At 45.1% G+C, this 19,553-nt stretch overlaps 1 protein-coding gene across 3 annotated transcripts in view; it reads left to right on the top strand.

Annotated features, from left to right (window-relative positions):
* tgfbr3 (transforming growth factor, beta receptor III) overlaps positions 1 to 19,553 on the top strand; it is a 207,375-nt gene that overhangs the window by 94,619 nt on the left and 93,203 nt on the right. For all 3 annotated transcript variants that reach the window (XM_038793815.1, XM_038793814.1, XM_038793816.1), the window contains exon 4: positions 8,252 to 8,389. In XM_038793815.1, the coding sequence (XP_038649743.1) occupies positions 8,252 to 8,389 (138 nt within the window). The remainder of the gene's footprint in view (positions 1 to 8,251; positions 8,390 to 19,553) is intronic.

Genomic DNA, 19,553 nt, shown 5'->3' with positions numbered 1-19,553 from the left:
CTAGCATTATTGTTTGTAACAATTGCCAAACATAACATAAATGCGGTTGTGTGATCTGGTACTTACAGGTTATCTATTTGGGTAATCAAAGATGGGCACTACATGACTTCCTGTGGAAATGGGTGAAAGATTAGAGGCTATATGCCTGTAATTTTCGAAATGTGGGTCCAACCAGTCACACCATATTGCAAAATCACACTTCCAATTGCTTCCTAAGAAGCATTCCTAAACAGGAAAGCATGGAAAGTCAGTTTCGGAAATCTATTGTTTTTTAAAAATGCTAATAGTTTTGCCTTCTGCATCATGGTCCTTAAGGAAATTAAATTTAAATGTTGAAAGGTTTGTTATTCTCCCTTGTAACTTCAGTTGAGTTTGATCTGAGAATATCCAGAGTAGTCGAGAAGAGGTGACTGCAAGTTTAAAGTTTGAAAATGGGGTTTCTCATTTGTATCTTAATAATTGTATAAAAGTTCAAATTTTCTGAATTTCTAAAGAACTTGTATTTGAATATCAAAGCATTTGTTTCCTTCTATTTAGCATAGTTTCAATTCATAGTTCAAACTTTGCCCCAATCTACTGGATTTATCCAGCTCACCACACCTTGTGAGATCTAACAGGGGGCGAAATTCTCCGCGGACCGAGGTGACGCCTATTTCCGGCGGGGAAAAGCGGTGCTGATGACTCCGGCGTCAGGGCCTTCTTTTAAGCCGGTAATCTCCATTCCCGAAAGGGCCAGCAGCGGACTGACGCGATACGCGTCAGTTTCACCCGCTGCGGAAATGGCGAGTCCCGGCGTTTGTGTGGTGGGGAGAGAGAGACCCGGCGTTTGGGGGGGGGGGGGGGAGGAGAAGAGAGAGACCCGGCGTTTGGGCGGGGGGGGGGGGGGGAGGAAAAGAGAGAGACCCGGCGTTGGGGGGGGGGGGGGGGAGGAAAAGAGAGAGACCCGGCGTTGGGGGGGGGGGGGGGGAGGAAAAGAGAGAGACCCGGCGTTTGGGGGGGGGAGGGGAGGAGAAGAGAGAGACCCGGCGTTTGGGGGGGGGGAGGAAAAGAGAGAGACCCGGCGTTTGGGGGGGGGGGGAGGAGAAGAGAGAGATCCGGCGTTTGGGGGGGGGGAGGAAAAGAGAGAGACCCGGCGTTTGGGGGGGGGGGGAGGAGAAGAGAGAGATCCGGCGTTTGTGGGGGGGAGGAGAAGAGAGAGACCCGGCGTTTGGGGAGGGGGGGAGGAGAAGAGACCCGGCGTTTGTGGGGGGGGGGGTTGCGGAGTTGAGAAAGGGAGGGAGGGAGGGGGGTGTTGCGCCGTTGAGTTGAGAGGAGAGGGGAGAGGGGGGTTACCTGCGTTGAGAGGAGAGGGGGGTACCGCCGTTGAGAGGGGGGGGCGGCGTTGGAGGGGGTAGGGGCGGCGTTGGAGGGGGTAGGGGTGGTGAGGGGGGTAGGAGCATTGGAGGGGGGTAGGGGTGGTGAGGGGGGGTTGGGGTAGGGGGCAGCGGCGTGCAGAGATGGGGGGGCGACGGATGGCCGGGGCCAACGCACCGTCGCCCCCCCCTGCACGCCGCTGCCCCCTACCCCAACCCCCCTCACCACCCCTACCCCCTCCAACGCTCCTACCCCCCTCACCACCCCTACCCCCTCCAACGCCCCTACCCCCTCACCGCCCCTACCCCCTCACCACCCCTACCCCCTCCAACGCCCCTACCCCCTCCAACGCCCCTACCCCCTCCAACGCCCCTACCCCCTCCAACGCCCCTACCCCCTCCAACGCCCCTACCCCCCTCCCCACCACCCCTACCCCCCTCCCCACCACCCCTACCCCCCTCCAACGCCGCCCCCCTCTCTCTACGCCGGTACCCCCCTCTCTCAACGCCGGTACTCCCCCCCTCAACGCCGCAACCCCCCCCTCTCAACGCCGGTACCCCCCCCTCTCTCAACGCCGGTACCCCCCCTCTCTCAACGCCGGTACCCCCCCCCCCCCCCCTCAACGCCGGTACCCCCCCTCTCTCAACGCCGGTACCCCCCTCTCTCAACGCCGGTACCCCCCTCTCTCAACGCCGGTACCCCCCCTCTCTCAACGGCGGTACCCCCCCCTCTCAACGCCGGTACCCCCCCCTCTCAACGCCGGTACCCCCCCCCTCTCAACGCCGGTACCCCCCCCCTCTCAATGCCGGTACCCCCCCCTCTCAATGCCGGTACCCCCCCTCTCAACGCCGGTACCCCCCCCTCTCAACGCCGGTACCCCCCCTCTCAACGCCGCACCCCCCCCAAACGCCGCACCCCACCCCCAAACGCCGCACCTTCTCCAAACGCCGCACCCACACCCCAAACGCCGCAACCCCCGCCCACCCGCACTCGCCCTAGGTCACTGAACGGCGTCAACCATCATCAACGGTTGACGCCGTTTTAAAGCTACTCTGTTTTCCGCCGACGTGACCCGTGGCCACGTCGGTGGGACTTCGGCCCATCCGGGCCGGAGATTTGTTGAAAGTAAAAAATCAATGACATCCCTCCGGCGCCAGCTGTTTTCAGAGGCTGCCGGCGGGATTTGCACAACTCCGGTTTTTGGCCGCGTGGGGTCGGAGAACGCCAACCCTGCGTGGGGTCGGAGAATTTCGCCCAGGATCTCGCAAGACATCGTGATCTGGATCTTTCCCACAATGGGTTGGACCCAGATCTGGCTAATCTGCATATTAAAGTATTGCAGTCAGTCACACTTCAATATGCACTCGTCGGAGTAACCCAAGGCGCACAATGTAACTTGGAGACCCTGGGCGAGCCCTGGTTAGTCCTGGTCACCACAAATGGGGGCCAGGCATACTAGCACCTGTGGGGGTCTCCCAGGGGTACAGGGGCCACCAGGAGATTGGGGTCTCTGGTTGGCTGGGCTCTGGATAGGTTGGTTCTCTGTCAGGGTGCCCAGGTGGCATTTTGCCTATGCTGAGGATCAAAAAGAGAGTAGGCATAATGCTGGAAGGAAGAAAATCTATCAAAATAGATTAAACTGTAGGCAAAGTGAGTTTAAAAATATGCGGCGGGATTCTCCTGCAAACGGCGGGAAGGCCAGACGCTGGCGCCAAGAACGGCGCGAACCACTCCGGTGCGATTCCACAACTTCCGGGGGCTAGGCCGGCGCCAGAGGGGATGGCGCCATGCTAACCGGCGGCAAAGGGACGCTGTGGTCCCGCGCATGCGCAGAACCGCGGGCGTGTTTCCTGCGCATGCGCAGGGGGTTTCTTCTCTGTGCCGGCCATGCTGGAGCCCTACAGAGGCCGGCGGGGAGGGAAAGAGTGCCCCCATGGCGCATGCCCACCTGCAGATCGCTGGGCCCCGGTCGTGGGCCAGGCCACCATGGGGGCCCCCCCCGTGGAACCAGATCCCCCCCGAGGACCCTGCTAGCCGGCCGACAAGCCAAGTCCCGCCGTGATGGACCATGTCCATTTCACGCCGGTGGGACTGGCCAAAACGGGCGTCTGCTTGGCTCATCGGGGCCCAGAGAATTGCCCGGGGGCTGCTAACGGCCTCCAACCGGCGCAGCGTGAACCCTCCCGAAAACCGGTGCAAGAGAATTTGGCAACTGCCGTTGGAGCGACGAGCCGGGATTCACCGACCTGGCGGGGGGGTCGGAGAATCCCGCCCATGGACTTTCAGATATGCCATCACGTATATCAGTGAAATATTGTTTGTGACAGGGCTGCAGTGAAAACAGATTCTAAAATTAAATTATACCGTGCAGCTGTGTACAAAGTTGTAATAGGTTTGGATCATTCTGGATCTTCACTCTACATTAAACTTTGAAGTGTTTTCCTGTTGGTGTCATGACCAGCATTTGTCAGGTACCTTTAAACATTAGAATTATACTATTAGGAAAATACATTTTACCATTTTTGCTACATCAATCAATCTTCCTGACTGTTTTCACATGCAAGATATTTTGTATCATTACCCCATGACCAAAGCATTTTATTTCTGTATAACTTCTAAGGAATATTTGTCTGAAAATAAGTTTTTGTAGTTCAGCATACAACAGCTGTTGTAGTGTAGACAGCTTATGTTGCAGCGAAACTTGATATAACTAAGAATGTTTCCAAGCCGGCGATTAGTGTAAATTTGGAATAGTTGTTATGAATAATCTACCAAGTGGTTTATCAGTGGACTCTGTCAGTGGAAACAGTTCAGTCAGTTTACAGATCGATTGCGCTTGCTTTCATCTGTTGTAACTCAATTCGAGGTTGTGACTTGTCACCTTAAAGGTGGAAACAAAATGACATTTTAATGGCCTTGTTAACTTTGATCATTTTCAACATTTTTGTTCTGCTCTCGTGATACATTACGAATTGCTTTAACAGAATCTGGAGACCTGAATCAGAGAATTGTTTTTATAGCCCTGTTGCTGTGGCAATTCTCAGCCTTCCATGAAACCATCATCTCCTGGGAAACAGAAACTTGTGCAGCTGTCTTTGGCCTATTGACATCAAGTATGCCTATTGTGGGGCCTCTGAAGAAAAGTCTCTTCTGATTTTGTTGCCATTATCTGAGTAGAACGGACAAACAGAATCTTTACCAAGTATAGGAAATAACAGAAAATGACTGCAAATCTTTAGATGTTTGGCACTCATTTTGATGCCTTTGTAGAGTTCTGTGATACGCTCCATGTAAACAGGGTTATTCATGCTGTTTTCCCTTTTGTCAAATGCAGAGCAAGTAAACATTTTTAAATATCCTCAAAATGTTTACAGGGCCTTTTTATTTTATGATCTCTTGATTCCCCCAATAAGCACACCTATGCTCTGTAATGCCAACAACATCTCTAATCCATGTGTATGTGATTTAAGGTCATAATTAGTATCCTGAATCTAAACTGCTTTGTTTAAATGGTTGTAACTTTATGATCAAGTAAACAATTAGGGGAGTGCCCCTTAGGAGTGAAAGCACTGCAGAATCTGGTTTTGTTGTGGCCCTGAATTTGCAGTGCACACTACGCTTACCACTGATTCACGAAAATACAATTTAACTGGCAGTGAAAATGATTAGCTGAGAAGACAGACCTTGTCTGGATGAATGAAGGCTTTTCAGACAGTTAGTTCCCTTTGGGACGGATTTGAAAACTAAAAGCAGCAGAGCAGTGGAGCCTATGCCAGATGACCAGCACTATAGCGTATAATTTTCAACATATTAGCTTGAGAGCACGGCTTTCCTGAATGCAGTTGTTAATTTTAAAACTTGGGCATTTGCCTGTGACAGTTATTGTATATTAATACTATAATTACATGTTAAAACTTCTAAATAGTAATTATTCAATTACCATGGCATACAACTACATTTAAGTATATAGCTGGTTTTATATGTTAAGAATGGATGCTACTGCACCATAGCGTAATAGAATTCAATTCTCATTGATTCTGTGCCATGTAGTGGGTTCCCTACCTGGTGAATTGGTCGTCAAGGAAGGAAACCTATTAACAGAGCGGTAAAATCTATAAAGGAATCGTGTTCCCACGGCAAGAGACCCGGGAGCAGAGACATGTTGGTTTGTGAATTGTGTGAACGATTGAGCAACTTCACAACGAGGAGGATAAAATAGTTAGTAATAAACATAATTTGAAATATAATACAATATCCTATTTCACAAGTTCTGCTGCCTTGATGTCTTCCAACCCCTGTGGCCTCCTCCAACCGTACAACTCTCCTGACCCTCACTCTGAGCTTCTCTCCGTTCTTCGGACTCTAGTCTTTTATGCATCTTCTCTCCCTTCAACCTGCAAATCATGCTTGTGCCTTCAGTCATAAAAGTCCTATGCTCTGAGGTTCCCTTGTTAAACCCTTCTGCATACACATTTTTATCATCCTTAATAAGTCCCTTCTTAAAGTCCAAACTTCTGGTCACTACAGTACTCCTAATATCTCCTCCTCCTGGGCATCCACTTTTGTCTGACTTTGCCCCATCGAGCATTTTGGGATTTCTTTTTGCACTGAAGGGACGATATAAATATGAGTTATGTTTTTAAATATTTAAGACTATATTACCCACTTTTAAATTAAATTATCTTTATTGACACTTCAGTAGTCACAGAGGAGTCCAAAAAGGAGAGTCAAATTAATATTTATTACCAAAAGTAAAGTATATACAAATACAGTCCCAGTGTCAGGCAGGGCGATTCTACAGCTTGTCTCTGCCTGGGCCGATTTTTAATGTTGAGTTAACTATCCCGCTGATGGTCCTCCACCCTTAGCGGAGGCCAGGCTCATGGGGAGTTTAATCTGGTCGTCCCAGTGGGTCGTCATGGGAGTTATAGCAGACACTTGTGTAAGGAAGTTACCAGCATGCTGTGAAATGTAATTTGCATATTTATACATAAACTTTAGGAAGGACTTAGAGGAACAACTTTGCAAGGAAATCTCAGAGAGGTGCAAAAATTATAGAGTAGTTATAAGGGAGACTTGAACTACCCAAATGACCTAGACCTTGGTATTCGGGACACAATGGGCTGGATTCTTCCACCCCGCCTGCCGCAAGATCGCCACGGGCGGGACGCGGACCATGAAAAAGTCCATTGACCTCGGGCGGGATTCTCCGATTATCGGGCGGGTGCAGCTAGAGCAGGGGTGGGCAAACTACGGCCCGTGGGCCGCATGCGGCCCGCCAAAGGTCTTTATGCGGCCCACCAAGTTATTAAAAAAAATGTTTATTTAAAAAAAAAATTTTTTTTTTTAAGGTTAATTGGGGGGGCTGTTGGGTTACTTACTGGTATAGGGTGGATACATTGACTTGAGTAGGGTGATCATTGCTCGGCACAACATCGAGGGCCGAAGGGCCTGTTCTGTGCTGTACTGCTCTATGTTCTAATATGAGGCGCCCAGAATCGTAACCGGGTGAAGTGATTATTTTACTTAATATACTATGCGGCCCTTTAAAATTGTGAATTTCTGAATGTGGCCCTTGCACGGAAAAGTTTGCCCACCCCTGAGCTAGAGGATCCCGCCCAATTCCAAAACTTGAGAATGAACGAAATTTGGCAGCATTGAGAACTGAAGAGGATAGTGTAGAAAGTCAAAAGGACATTAACAAGTTGGTGGATTTGGCAGACAGGTAACTTTTAAGGTGGATTCTGACTTGGTGGCATTCAGTCACAATCGCACAGATGTTAGCCTTGCACCGTTGACTCCTGAGCCAAGCACACACACCATTTGTTTAATCCAGAGAAAGGTGAAGTGATTCATTTTGGTAAGAAGAACATGGAGAGACAATATAAAATAAAGGGTACGTTCTGAGCAGTGGGACCTGGGTATATATGTGCAAAAATCATTGAAAGTGGCAAGACAGATTGCAAGAGTGGTTAAAAGTGCATGGTACCTTCGGCTTTATTAATAGGGGCACTAAGACACTAGTTCATCCAGTTGTGTTCTGCACTTCAAGAGGTACGTGAAAGCATAGGAGAGAGTACAAAAAATATTACCGCAAATGGTTCGAGGGATGAGGAACTTCAGTTATGAAGATGGATTGTTATTAAATATTTGTTGTTTTTCTTGGAGAACAGAAGGCTCGGAGGAGATTTGTAAGAGGTCTGGACAGAGTGAAAGTATCAAAAATAGAGGGCACAGATTTAAAGTCATTTGCAAAAGAACCAACAGCGATATTAGAAAAGTTTTTCATGCAACAAATACTTAAGGTTTGAGAGAGGTAGATTTAATCAAGGCAATTAAGAAACTAATTTGAAAAGGAACAATGTGCAGGGTTATGGGGGAGAAGATGGCAAAATGGTACTCAGTAAATTGCTTATTCAGAGAGCGGGTGCAGACACGATGGGCTGAAAGGCTTTCTTCTGCACAGTAAAAATTCTGTGAAACCATCTTGGCATTATTCTGGTTCCGAATTAAAGTGACCAAACGAGGAATAACTTTTCACTTTTTTACTTAATCGTTTAACCCTTTTACCAGAGAGCAGAAAACGTTCTCAAAAATACGATGCTGCAGTTTTGTACTTTTGTTCCCTCGTTCTTGTAGTAGACAGTACCGGTTGAAAACACTATTGATCTTCTAGAAATCTGGGTCTAGCTGTGTATAATTATTAACCATTCACAAAGATATTCAACAATTAGGCTGACAACAGACATGTTGTAGTTCTGGTTCACTAAACGTATACAATGGCAACAGCAATGAAAGTAACCTAAAACTGTGTAGTGAATGCCTACATGAAAGAATGTCTGTGCAATATTTGGGGCAAAATAAGTGACGGTATTTCTTTTTCACTTCTTCCCCAAAGGTGACACTGAATTTGAGACCCATTTTTTCTGTTGAAGTTCATCAAAAGCCTTTGGTTTTTGTGCTGAATTCTCACCGACCTGTGCTGTGGATCATAAAGGCTGAAAGACTGGCACCTGGAGTCCAACGTTTGTTCCATGTAAGTTGAAAGATTCCTGTAATTTGTCATGAAGGTGAACTCTGAAAGCGAGCACAGAAAATCATTGTATGTAACAGTAAACAAGTTCCAAGAAGAAAGTAGACGCCAGTACAATGCAGAGCAGCTAATAGGGAAAAAAAATGTTAATACTATTACAAACTGTTATGGATGTTCAAATAGAAATGATTTTGTCTTTAGTTCTACAGCAGCCATAAATAACCTTTGGTGCCAGGTTTAAGGTGGAAAGTTTGCAAAGGTTCACTGTGGGATACATGCTGGTGGTCGAAGCTTTGCCCACTGCCAGCTGATATTGGGAAATACAGCCACAAATGTTCAAAATGTTGTCCTGTGCAACGTCCTCTGCTGCTGACCTGAGCTCGGGGGTTATAACTCTGCTGTTTTCAAAGTTATAACATGGACAAGATCAGTTTTACGTCTTTATCGTCAAAAGATTGAATGATTTTTCCCTGTTTTACTGTACTTCAATATTAATTTGAAACTGTCCTTGAAGCTTTGTGACTATCTGAATGTGTGAGGTATATTGTATTATAACAATTTGATCCCTTTGGGCATTAAAAGGAATTCCTGATAAAATCTAATCCTGCAAATGGCAATGGTTTAACTTCTTACATGTTTACCAATCTCAAGGCTGAGTCCATGATTTTGTGGTGCTCAAAGCAGACTGGAAAATCATCACAGTGGAGACCGAGTTCAGATGTTTTGGGACACCATAAACCTGAGAAGATGCCCTTTGGAGAATTGGGGTCTTTTCAATTTAGGGTCCTGGATTTAAATCCAATGCAAACTATTATATCGCTGTTGATATTGTAACTGGACGGAACATTTCAAAATGGAACTCTGGTTCAAAAGACCAGAACCTTTTTAACTTTTTTTTATAAATCGTGGAGTAACAGAGTCACAGGATTACTAATTCGTTTTAAGAATAATTTGTTAATTAAACATGAAAAAATTAGATTGTGGTCCAATATTCCTTTATGCCCTGTTATTTTAACAAAAACACACAGATTTTATGATTAACACAAATTACAAAGTACATCTTAATCTACAATGGTCTCATTCACACTTAGTCTCAATAAACACACAGATTGGTGGTGGCCAAATACACACACTGTTGTCTGAACCCAAGTTAGTGTCTATGGATTTCGCCTCAGAATTCCCCAAATGATTGTCTCATGAAAATTTCCAAACTCCATTCCCAAAAGCACGCTTTAATATCTTATCTCACAATAATGCTTTCTCTTAGCGGTTTGCACTCCAAAGTCCAGTCCCAGTTTTCCAAACGACACTTTTAAACAAATCTTCCGCTCCACTTTTAGCAGTGAATCCAGTCCAGGAAGGATTTCTTTGTCTTGACCGTTGAACAAACCTTTCACAATTGCTTTATTCTTTGATTCTCAGTCTCTAGTAGAATGGCATCAAACCTTTCATTTACCTCTGAAGTCTTCAGTCCCACTTTAAATCTGATTACTGCAATTGTATCTTTAACTCAGAACACTTTGTTATTCTTCCTCGAATTATCTCTGATCCCTGAATTTCAGTTGTCTTAAGAAATTATTTCTGTCCCTATTCCCTGGTTAGATGGACTACAACTTATTCCTTAGGAAAGCTGCATCTTTGCAATTCCCTTGTCCTGTCCAGCTTCTCCTGGCAAAGTTGAGAAATGTTTACTCCCCTGTGTCCTGACTCCAACTGCAATAAATCCAACTAAAACTAAAACATCATAACTTTTCTACCCTTAAAAAAGGGCCTCCAGTTGCGAAGCAATGGCCACAGGCTCAGGCCTTTTCTTCATTCTTCTGGCCGTAACCCCCTCTAATGGGCAGCTCGGTAGCTCAGTGGTTAGCAATGATGCCTCACAGCGCCAGGGACCCGAGTTTGATTCCTGGCTTGGGTCACTGTCTGTGCGGAGTCTGCACCTTCTCCCCGTGTCTGCGTGGGTTTCCTCCGGGTGCACCCGTTTCCTCCCACAAGTCCCGAAAGATGTGCTTGTTGGGTAAATTGGACATTCTGAATTCACCCTCCATATACCCAAACAGGCGCCGGAGTGTGGTGACTTGGGGATTTTCACAGTAACTTCATTGCAGTGTTAATGTAAGCCTACTTGTGACAATAATGATTATTATTATTATTAGAATCACAGTGGGAATTGAAACCAACCCCCACATATCCAAACACCTTCATCCAACATGAATCTAACTATATGTTTTGTACCTTTACTGGCACAGGAACATTACATCAGATTTCTTTGTGACAGAATGGTTAATTACTCAAATTAATTAAAGACAACTTATGAGAGAAATAGAAATGCAGAGCTCAATTATGTAGCACCTCATCACATCTCTGGTGTCATAAACACTTCCATACAATTAATATACTTTGGAATGTATTCACTGCAGACCATGCAGATGAATTTGGCTACTCTTCTGAAACATTCTACACACAACAGATGGATAAATGACCAATTAATCTGCTTTTGCCGGTGCTGGTGGAGAGGTAAATATTGGCCATGACAATGGGAGCGATCTGTTCTTTTGTAAAAACTGCTGTGGCATCTCTATTGTCTGCCCAAAGACAATATTGCATTAAAATGTAACTCTAGACTCTGTGCTCAAGAACAGAAGTAAGACTGGAACCTACACCTTTACGTCTTCAAGAAACAAGGATGCTGGCTTTACGACTTCAAGAAACAAGGATGCCGCCAATTGAGCCAACTTGACGAGGTGTTCTTCAGAGACTTAGGAAACATCAAGCAGTTCCATCCTAAAATTGGTTACCAAAAGTACAAAAGTCGATACCTTTCTAATAATCACAGCCTCACTTAGTGCAGAAAAGAATATCCAGGAATACATTTTGCAGATTCCCATTTAATCTAGCAACTTCATTAACTATCTTTATTTTAAAAATTAATTTCTAGGATGTGGGCATCGCTGGCTAGGCCAGCATTTATTGTCCATCCCTAGTTGCCCTTCAGAAGGTGGTGGTGCGCTGCCGCCTTGAACTGCTGCAGTCCCTGAGGGGCAGGTGTATACCTACAGTCTGGTTAGAGGGGGAATTCCAAGATTTGGGCAGCACGGTAGCATAGTGGTTAACACAATTGCTTCACAGCTCCAGGGTCCCAGGTTTGATTCCCGGCTTGGGTCACTTAGACAGCACCTTCCAAACCCACAGCCCCTACCATCTAGAAGGTCAAGAGCAGCAACTATATTGCTGGTCTTTTACTGTTGCTTGATCAAAATCCTGGAACCTTCATTTTGAACAGCACTATGGGTCTAAGAAGGTGATTCAACGCAACCTTCTCGAGGGCAATTAGTGATGGATGTCGTGATAGGCAAACATGCAACCAATGAACACTCAGAATAGGGCACAACCAATGGGCAGTCAGGACACTCAGAGGTGGCATTACCACAAGGGGGCATGACGTAAACACTATAAAAGGGATGAGGCACTCACACCCTGCCTCTTTCCACAGACAGACATCTAGAGAGTTACGCAGGATTATCAGCAGCATCACACCCCAGCACATGGCTTAGAGCAAACTGGTACAGTTAGACTGAGTCACTACAGTTAGATTAGCACACGGTCAAACTCATTTGAGAACTGTGTTAATAGTTCAATAAACACGTTGAACTCATTTCAGAGTCTGGAGCATCCTTTAGTTAAGATTGCATCAAGTAGCAGGCTGTGTTATCCGAAGCAGCATAACACAACAATGGGCAGTAACTGAATCCTGTGAATTAATAATTTTTTTAAAATATAAATTACTTTGCTGATCACCATCCTGACAGGTGCTTTCTACACTCTATATTGCAGTGTATAAGGAAGGTTTTTATGTTGGGATACAGATGAGATTCCGCTCAGTCAGTATCAGAAACATATCTATTTGTGCTATTTTGTCTTCAACATATTCTTGACAAATTTCTCAGAAAGGAAAATTCAAGGCAGACTTGTTGCCCACAGTCATTCGGGCAGTATGCCCAAAGGACTGGCAAGGATTCAAAGATGGAGAAGACTAGCCCTTTCAGTAAGGCATATAGAAGACCTGCAAATAAATTCCAGATAGTAAGCATATTATACTTGTGCAGAATATTGATCTATGGTTTCCAATCCCTCTTTAGTTTTCTCAGAAGTGGGCAACCTGAGTCCAAAGGGCTGCATCTCTACACTTTCCAGACAACCAGTTGATGAGAGCACACAAAAAAGAGCCAGAAGAGCTGTGTCATAAGCTCCGTTTTCCAACTTTTTGAGCCTTTTGGTAAACATGGAAAATTTCTAAATAGAACCTTCCTCAGTATATCTCCTCAGTCAGAGGCAGGTTCCAGACAGTTTCAGCACTCAGTTTCTCAGCCAGAGAAATGCTTACTTGGCATGCAGAAGCAGCTGGCATCCTTATCATCATATTTGTAGGATTACACACGGAGCCTATCTCAATCCTTGAGTGGATGGTGGCTGTTATCCTTATTACTCTCGAACTTTTCTATCCCTGTAAGCGATTACCTTAACTCTAACGTGCCCTTTTTCTTCAAATAAACCACTTGATTGCAATGTAAAATATTCTTGGCCGTCTCCCCATCTCTTTTCAAGTGCTTCGTATCCAGATCCTGAGCAATCCATACCACCATGACCCCACTGGTCGATGTAATCTTGCATTTGTTGTCTCTTTCCACATCCGTGCTCACCTTTCTCAGAATTCCATGTTTGAATCCTTGCTATCGTGTTTCTACTGAAGCTGCTCTCATCGAAGATATAAATGACGCGGGGATCACGTGTTACCTGGGCTTCTGGGCAGCAGCGTGCTGGAGGTGCAGGCACTTTGATGAAACTCAGGAGGGATCCTTAATGCTACCCAATGATCCTGTCATGGTTTTGGGCTTTCCAGGCTCCATGGATGGTGAGATTGTCCTGCAGTTCATCAATAATCCCAAACTTTATTCCCTTGTGACTCTGCCACTGATTTTATGTTCTTGTCTATTTTCCTGACAAGCGTGTGCGATATCATAGAATCGTTAGACTTTACAGCGCAGAAGGAGGCCATAAGGCCCATCGAGTCTGCACCGGCCCTTGGAAAGAGCACCCTATCCAAGCCCACCTCCACCCTATCCCCACAACCCAATAACTGACCTAATTTTTTTTGGACTGTCAGGGCAATTTAACATGACCAATCCACCTAACCTGCACATCTTTGGACTGTGGGAGGAAACTGGAGCACCCAGAGGAAACCCACGCAGACACGGGAGAACATGCAGACTCTGCACAAACTGTGACACAAGCCAGGAATCGAACCCAGGTCCATGGCACTGTGAAGCAACAGGGCTAACCACTGTGCTACCATGATGGATGTCGCACGTTATCCTGTTATGACAAAAAACATACTGAGTTGGTAATGTGACATGAAGTTGTTGCAGTATCTACCTCATTTAGCCTTTTTTTAACGTGCTGTAATCCTTGCATTTACAAAGAGTGAGTATGTTTCAGATACACTTTCTTCATAGAGAAGATGAGTAGCACCACTGCAGTGTGGCGGGTGAATGGTTTGGTGTGGTGGTGGATGGTGTGGTCCTGTAAGTCCTCATTAGGGGTAGGGAAGTCTCCAGTTTAAACTATTAATATTGCATTTTAAAACTATTAAAATTTTCTTTATTTTTGTTATTTTGGGATTATGGAATCAGTGCTATTTCCCATGAAGGTTGAGACAGAATCATATACCCTAGAGAGGACTGGGTTCCTTGTAATTCATCTTTGTGGTTGGCACCTCTGGAATTGTTGGGGTAGGGGAAAATGTGTAATGGCGCATGTCTGGGTGTGGTTGGTTAATCCTTGATTGGCTTGTCTTCTTCAATATTCTCGACTGCGTGTATAGTGGCAGTGGTTGCTTGATCATGTCGGTTAGGGCAGGAGTAACTGTGTTCACCTGGGTCAGATGGAGGGTCTGTTGGGTGATGGAATGTGTTTCCCTTCCCCGGGTTGCCCCCCTTGGGGGGGGTTCCTGGTCTGCTCTCCATCTCGAGGTAGGGTTCCATTGGGGAGATAGTAACCTGTGGGCTGAAAGGTTTGAGTGAGAGTGTGAATCGCCGTTGTTAAAAGAAGTTACAGGTTTGTGAATCTGTAACAATGAGTGCTGGTGATATATGCCCACGGTAGAATCATCTGTGGGCAGGATGGCACTTTTCTACAAAGTGATGGAGGTAACGAGTTTGGGAGGTGCTTTGAAATTTAAAAAAATTCATTTACGGAATGCGGCCGTCGCTGGTTAGGCTAGCATTTATTGCCCACCCTTAGTTACTCTTGAGAAGGTGGTGGTGAGCTGCCTTCTTCAACTGCCGAGGTGTAGGTACACACAATGTGCTGTTAGAGAGTGAGTTCCAGGATGTTGCCCCAGCACATTGAAGAAGCGGCAGTATCTTTCCAAGTCGGGATAGTGAGCTGTCAAAGAAACAATGGCAATTTGCAGTGCATCCTACAGGTAGTACACACTGCAGCCACGGTAAGCTGGTGGTGGAGAGCGTGATTGACTTTTGGTAAGATGGCCTGTTTTGTCCCAGATGGTGTCAAGTTTGTTGAGTAGAGCCTTTCCATGCAAGTGGAGAACATTTCATCACATGCCTGACCTGTGATGTTTGGATATGGCACACATTTTGGAGAGTCGGGAGGTTTACTTCGTGCAGCAAATCCAACTTCTGACTGCTCTAGTTGACAAAGCATTTATGGGGTTACCGGTTGAGTGGTTCAGCTGTGGTAATGTCATTGAATATCAAGGGAGGTGGTTAAATACTCTTATTGGAGATAGTCATTGCCTAGGATTTGTATGGTGAAATTATCATTTGCCACCTCTCAGCCCAAGCTGTGCAGGTCTTGCTGCATATGGCATGGACTGTTTCATTATCTACAGCTTCAGAATACTCCCCTGTTCTTTTCAATTCGCCAGACTTTAGTTTTACTGGCACAAGACTGCCAAATATCGACTTTCATTAAACTGAGTTCACACCATTAAACCACTGCATCCTGATGCTTCACACAGATTTTTGGCCAGCTGACAAAACTTTCTGAAAAACAAGTGTTGTTTGTTTGTACTGCATAGCATTTATCTTCAAATCAGAAGGTGAACTTTGTGATTGTATTTAAATGGATCCAGATGTCAATTGACTCAGAACAAGATAGATATAATATAGAAATTACCTGATAAAGTTCTAGTACTTTTCAGACTGCAGATTTATCTCAGAAGTACTGCTTTTGTTGAACCCATAAATTGGCACTCCAAACAAGTTGGAAGTAGCTGGAATTTGTTCAATGTGGTCTGAGAATGAAAGCAGATCTGTTTAACTGAGTCAAAATTATGTTTCAGACATGTAAACTGATTATGCAAAACACCCACGCAAATAAATGTCTGCTTTGCACGTTGTGTATGCGTTTAGTAACAACTATTACTTGAAACTAATGAATAATATTTCCTTGTATGTAATACTGTGACACTCAACGAGCAAGAAATTGGGCCTGTTTTTTGTTTGCTGCAAATGCACTTAGAGCTTCAAAATGGCATCTCTGGCACATGGCATGCATTTTATAATAATAACCTTTATTGTCACAAGTAGGCTTACATTAACACTGCAATGAAGTTACTGTGAAAATCCCCTAGTCGCCACATTCCGACGCCTGTTCGGGTATACAAAGGGAGAATTCAGAATGTCCAAATTACCTAACAGCACGTCTTTCTGGACTTGTGGGAGGAAACCAGAGCGTCCAGAGGAAATACACGCAGACGCGGGGAGAACGTGCAGACTGTACACAGACACTTGAATCCTGGTGAATCCTGCCAAATGTTATTTTGGTGAGCAATGCGGGCAGTGCAGATCCACCAGACATTTCCAGAGCAGGCAGATAATGATGTCAATCCTTGTGCCACGCTAATTTGATGCTAGGGGTGCAATTTTGGTGCTCAACACTCCAGCTGAACACTCATTCAACAGCAGGAAATGCAATTTTGGAACTCAACACCCTAGCTGAACACTCATTCAACAGCAAGAAAAATAACCCCACCAGTGCAAGGGATCATCAGCTATATGCATACTAGTTGCAGTTTGACAGGTTTGGTAGCGGTCTACAAGCTACACAACATTGCCATCTGGAGGGGACACGCTTTGCCATCAGCTACACAGGAAGCAGCTGAGGAGCAAGAGCATAAGCAAGAGGAAGAGAGAGAGTGATCTAGAGTGACCACACCCTTCTGCAAATTAGCATCTGTCCTTGTTGCCTGCCCTGGCTGAAGTGTTCTCGTGCCCAGTGCCTCATCACATGCAGATCCCATCTTTAATCTATCCTCTATCCTCTAAGTTATACTCAACGTCAGTACCTGAGCTGGTGGCTGCATGTATGAAATCAGATGACCATGTTTTGTCATCTTCATCACTTTTCTTGATGTCCCTCCACTGCCTGGCCATGTTCATGTTGTATCTTTAGGGTGTAGGAGGGAGAGAACGTATGAGGTACATATTTACACCATTTTCAGGTTGCAAATTTGACGAGAGTGAGGCATTAGATGTAGTGACATTTAAGGGGCATCTTGACAAATACATGAATAGGATGGGAATAGAGGGATATGGTACCCATGAAGTGTAGAAGATTGTAGTTTAGTCGGGCAGCATGGTCGGCACGGGCTTGGAGGGCCGAAGGGCCTGTTCCTGTGCTGTACTTTTCTTTGTTCTTTGAAAAGGACACTTAGGTAAAATAACACTGCCATCTTTGATGCTCTCAGCCACACCACTGGCCACAGTCTCAGCAACGCGCATCCCAATAATAGCACCCGTTTTTCCTTGGGGGTTAGGACCTGCAAGCGTGGCTGTCTCCCTCCAGTTAGCTTCTGCTACCCCAGTTGTGCGCCACGTGTCTGTGTCCTGCAGAGTGTGTCATTAAGGGTGGTGCAATCTCTGTGTATATTATCGTAGAGCCATGATATGTGGATGAAAGGCCTGTAGCAGTGCTAATGTGGAGATGAGGTGATGTCTATCACCTGATTGCTGGGAGGTTAGATAAGGGTATGGTCATTTGAGAAGTATTTTGAGGCTAGTAATACAGTTGGTACAATATTACATTTCCTGATGCGTTCACTGATCTTGGCCACTCAGAAGGCCATTGATCCTCTTGTGGCACTACATTCAATTCCTTGGGACTTGACTCCAGAGAGGATAGCTTTATTGGTGCGAGCAAGCTGCAATCTTGGGCTCCCTGTTGCGCACCTAGCTCTAGTTGCACAAAGCAATCATTCCAATGAGCAGGTAACATGGATTTTGTGTGCTATCTGCATGCAATTAATGGTCGTAGGATAATCGTGCATTATCATCTTGGGTGCCTGTTTTCGGGGGCTATAAAATTGAGCCCCCTGCAGCTGTAAACTATCGAGCACAAAATGCAGAATTTCATTAAAAAGTTCATATTTGATTGAAGTCATGGGCGCGATATAACCAAAATAAAACAGAGTGCCGTGGGACCCAGACCACAACGTCTCGTAGATCTCAGAGTCGCAACGGCCGTCAGAAAGCCTGGGGAAGGTCTCTCCCGGCATTTACCGGCCGAGTCCCAATCCAATTCCAACGGGACGTGGCGGGTAGATCACACCCTCAACAGTTTCCTTCAACCCATCCGTCTATCATCGTGATAATCAATCGTTTCTGCAATTATTCCATCGTTTTTTGTTTTTTTTTAATTTAGAGTACCCAATTATTTTTTCCAATTAAGGGGCAATTTAGAATGGCCAATCTACCTATCCTGCACATCTTTGGGTTGTGGGGGTGAAACCCACGCAGACACGGGGAGAATGTGCAAACTCCACACGGACAGTGACCCAGGGCCAGGATTCGAACCCGGGTCCTCAGCGCCGTAGGCAGCAATGCTAACCACTGTGCCACCGTGCTGCCCTATTCCATCGTTCTTGACTCTTTTGTGCTACCCAGAACTTCATTCCATGTCCTAAGAACAAACTGCTTTGGATGTTGTAGATGATTGTAATGTAATGATTAAGAACGCAGATAACACCAGAAGCATTGTTAATCCAGTAGAATTAAATTACAAGACATTTTGCTTGTTAAAGGGAAGGAAGATCTGTTGAGTGTACTTTGAGTACTTCATACTCCATGGACATCTTGATCGACAGGGAAAATGGGAAAAGCGTTCTCTCTTCCATTCTTCATGCTCCTTAAAGCCAGATTGACTACAACCTTGGAAATCGCAATGCCATTTTGTTCTCTGCATTTTAAAACAAAGATGTGGCGATGCGGAAGAGATGAGGAAGGAGCAGTGCTCCGAAAGCTAGTGATTCGGAACAAACCTGTTGGACTTTAACCTGATGTTTTAAAACAAAAATCATAATTTTCTTTTAGGAAGATCTCATATTGCACCATGGCTTTTTGTGGCCATTTTAATAATGTCACTGATAGGAACCAACCTGAGAGAATTTCAACAAGAATGGGGGTACATAATTATACTAATCCTAGGAACTGTTTTTAAACCCAGTGAACCATGTTATTACCTGCAGCTGAAAGTTTCCCAGCTTTTAATGTTGTTTCTGGGATTGGGAATGTCTCTTGGATTGATTTAATTCATATTCCCACTATTTCTGATACAATCACCCCAAGATGTCTTGGGAGACTTCTACCAGTGACATTAGACAAATCACTTGGTCGAGAAGTATACTCGGGTTGCACATCATTATGTAAGTGAGCAAGTTGCCATGTTTTGCATTTTAAAAGTTCTTTCACCTGATTTTATTTTCTGCTCATTGGAGGGGTATTTGAAGCAGGAAACTTTCTGTAGATATTTATTTGACTTTCTCCTGTTATCTCTGTATCAATGGGTGCCACTGTAAAGTCTCCAGTGCCACTAAAGGTGGATAGTTAAAAATTTGAAACATAGTACATCAAGTTTCCATGGTGTCATTGTGGAAAAATGTGGAGTGGCAACTCAAAATTACTTAGCATGCTCTGATTAAAATTGTTTTGTTTTTCCACATTGATGTACAAAGTCTACATTTTTAAGATGCAGCTATTGGCAGTGCTCGTGAGTTAAATGATCACACTTTTCATCTTCTGTAACAGTTGGTTCCCCAATTTATGGAAAAAATGTACAGACGTTCTACTGAATTTATGACTCAAGTTTA

The sequence above is a fragment of the Scyliorhinus canicula genome, chromosome 4 (assembly GCF_902713615.1).
Source record: "Scyliorhinus canicula chromosome 4, sScyCan1.1, whole genome shotgun sequence".
Classification (NCBI taxonomy): Eukaryota; Metazoa; Chordata; class Chondrichthyes; order Carcharhiniformes; family Scyliorhinidae; genus Scyliorhinus; species Scyliorhinus canicula.
Note: the sequence above shows the minus strand (reverse complement) of the source record. Positions and strands in the feature narration are given on the sequence as shown.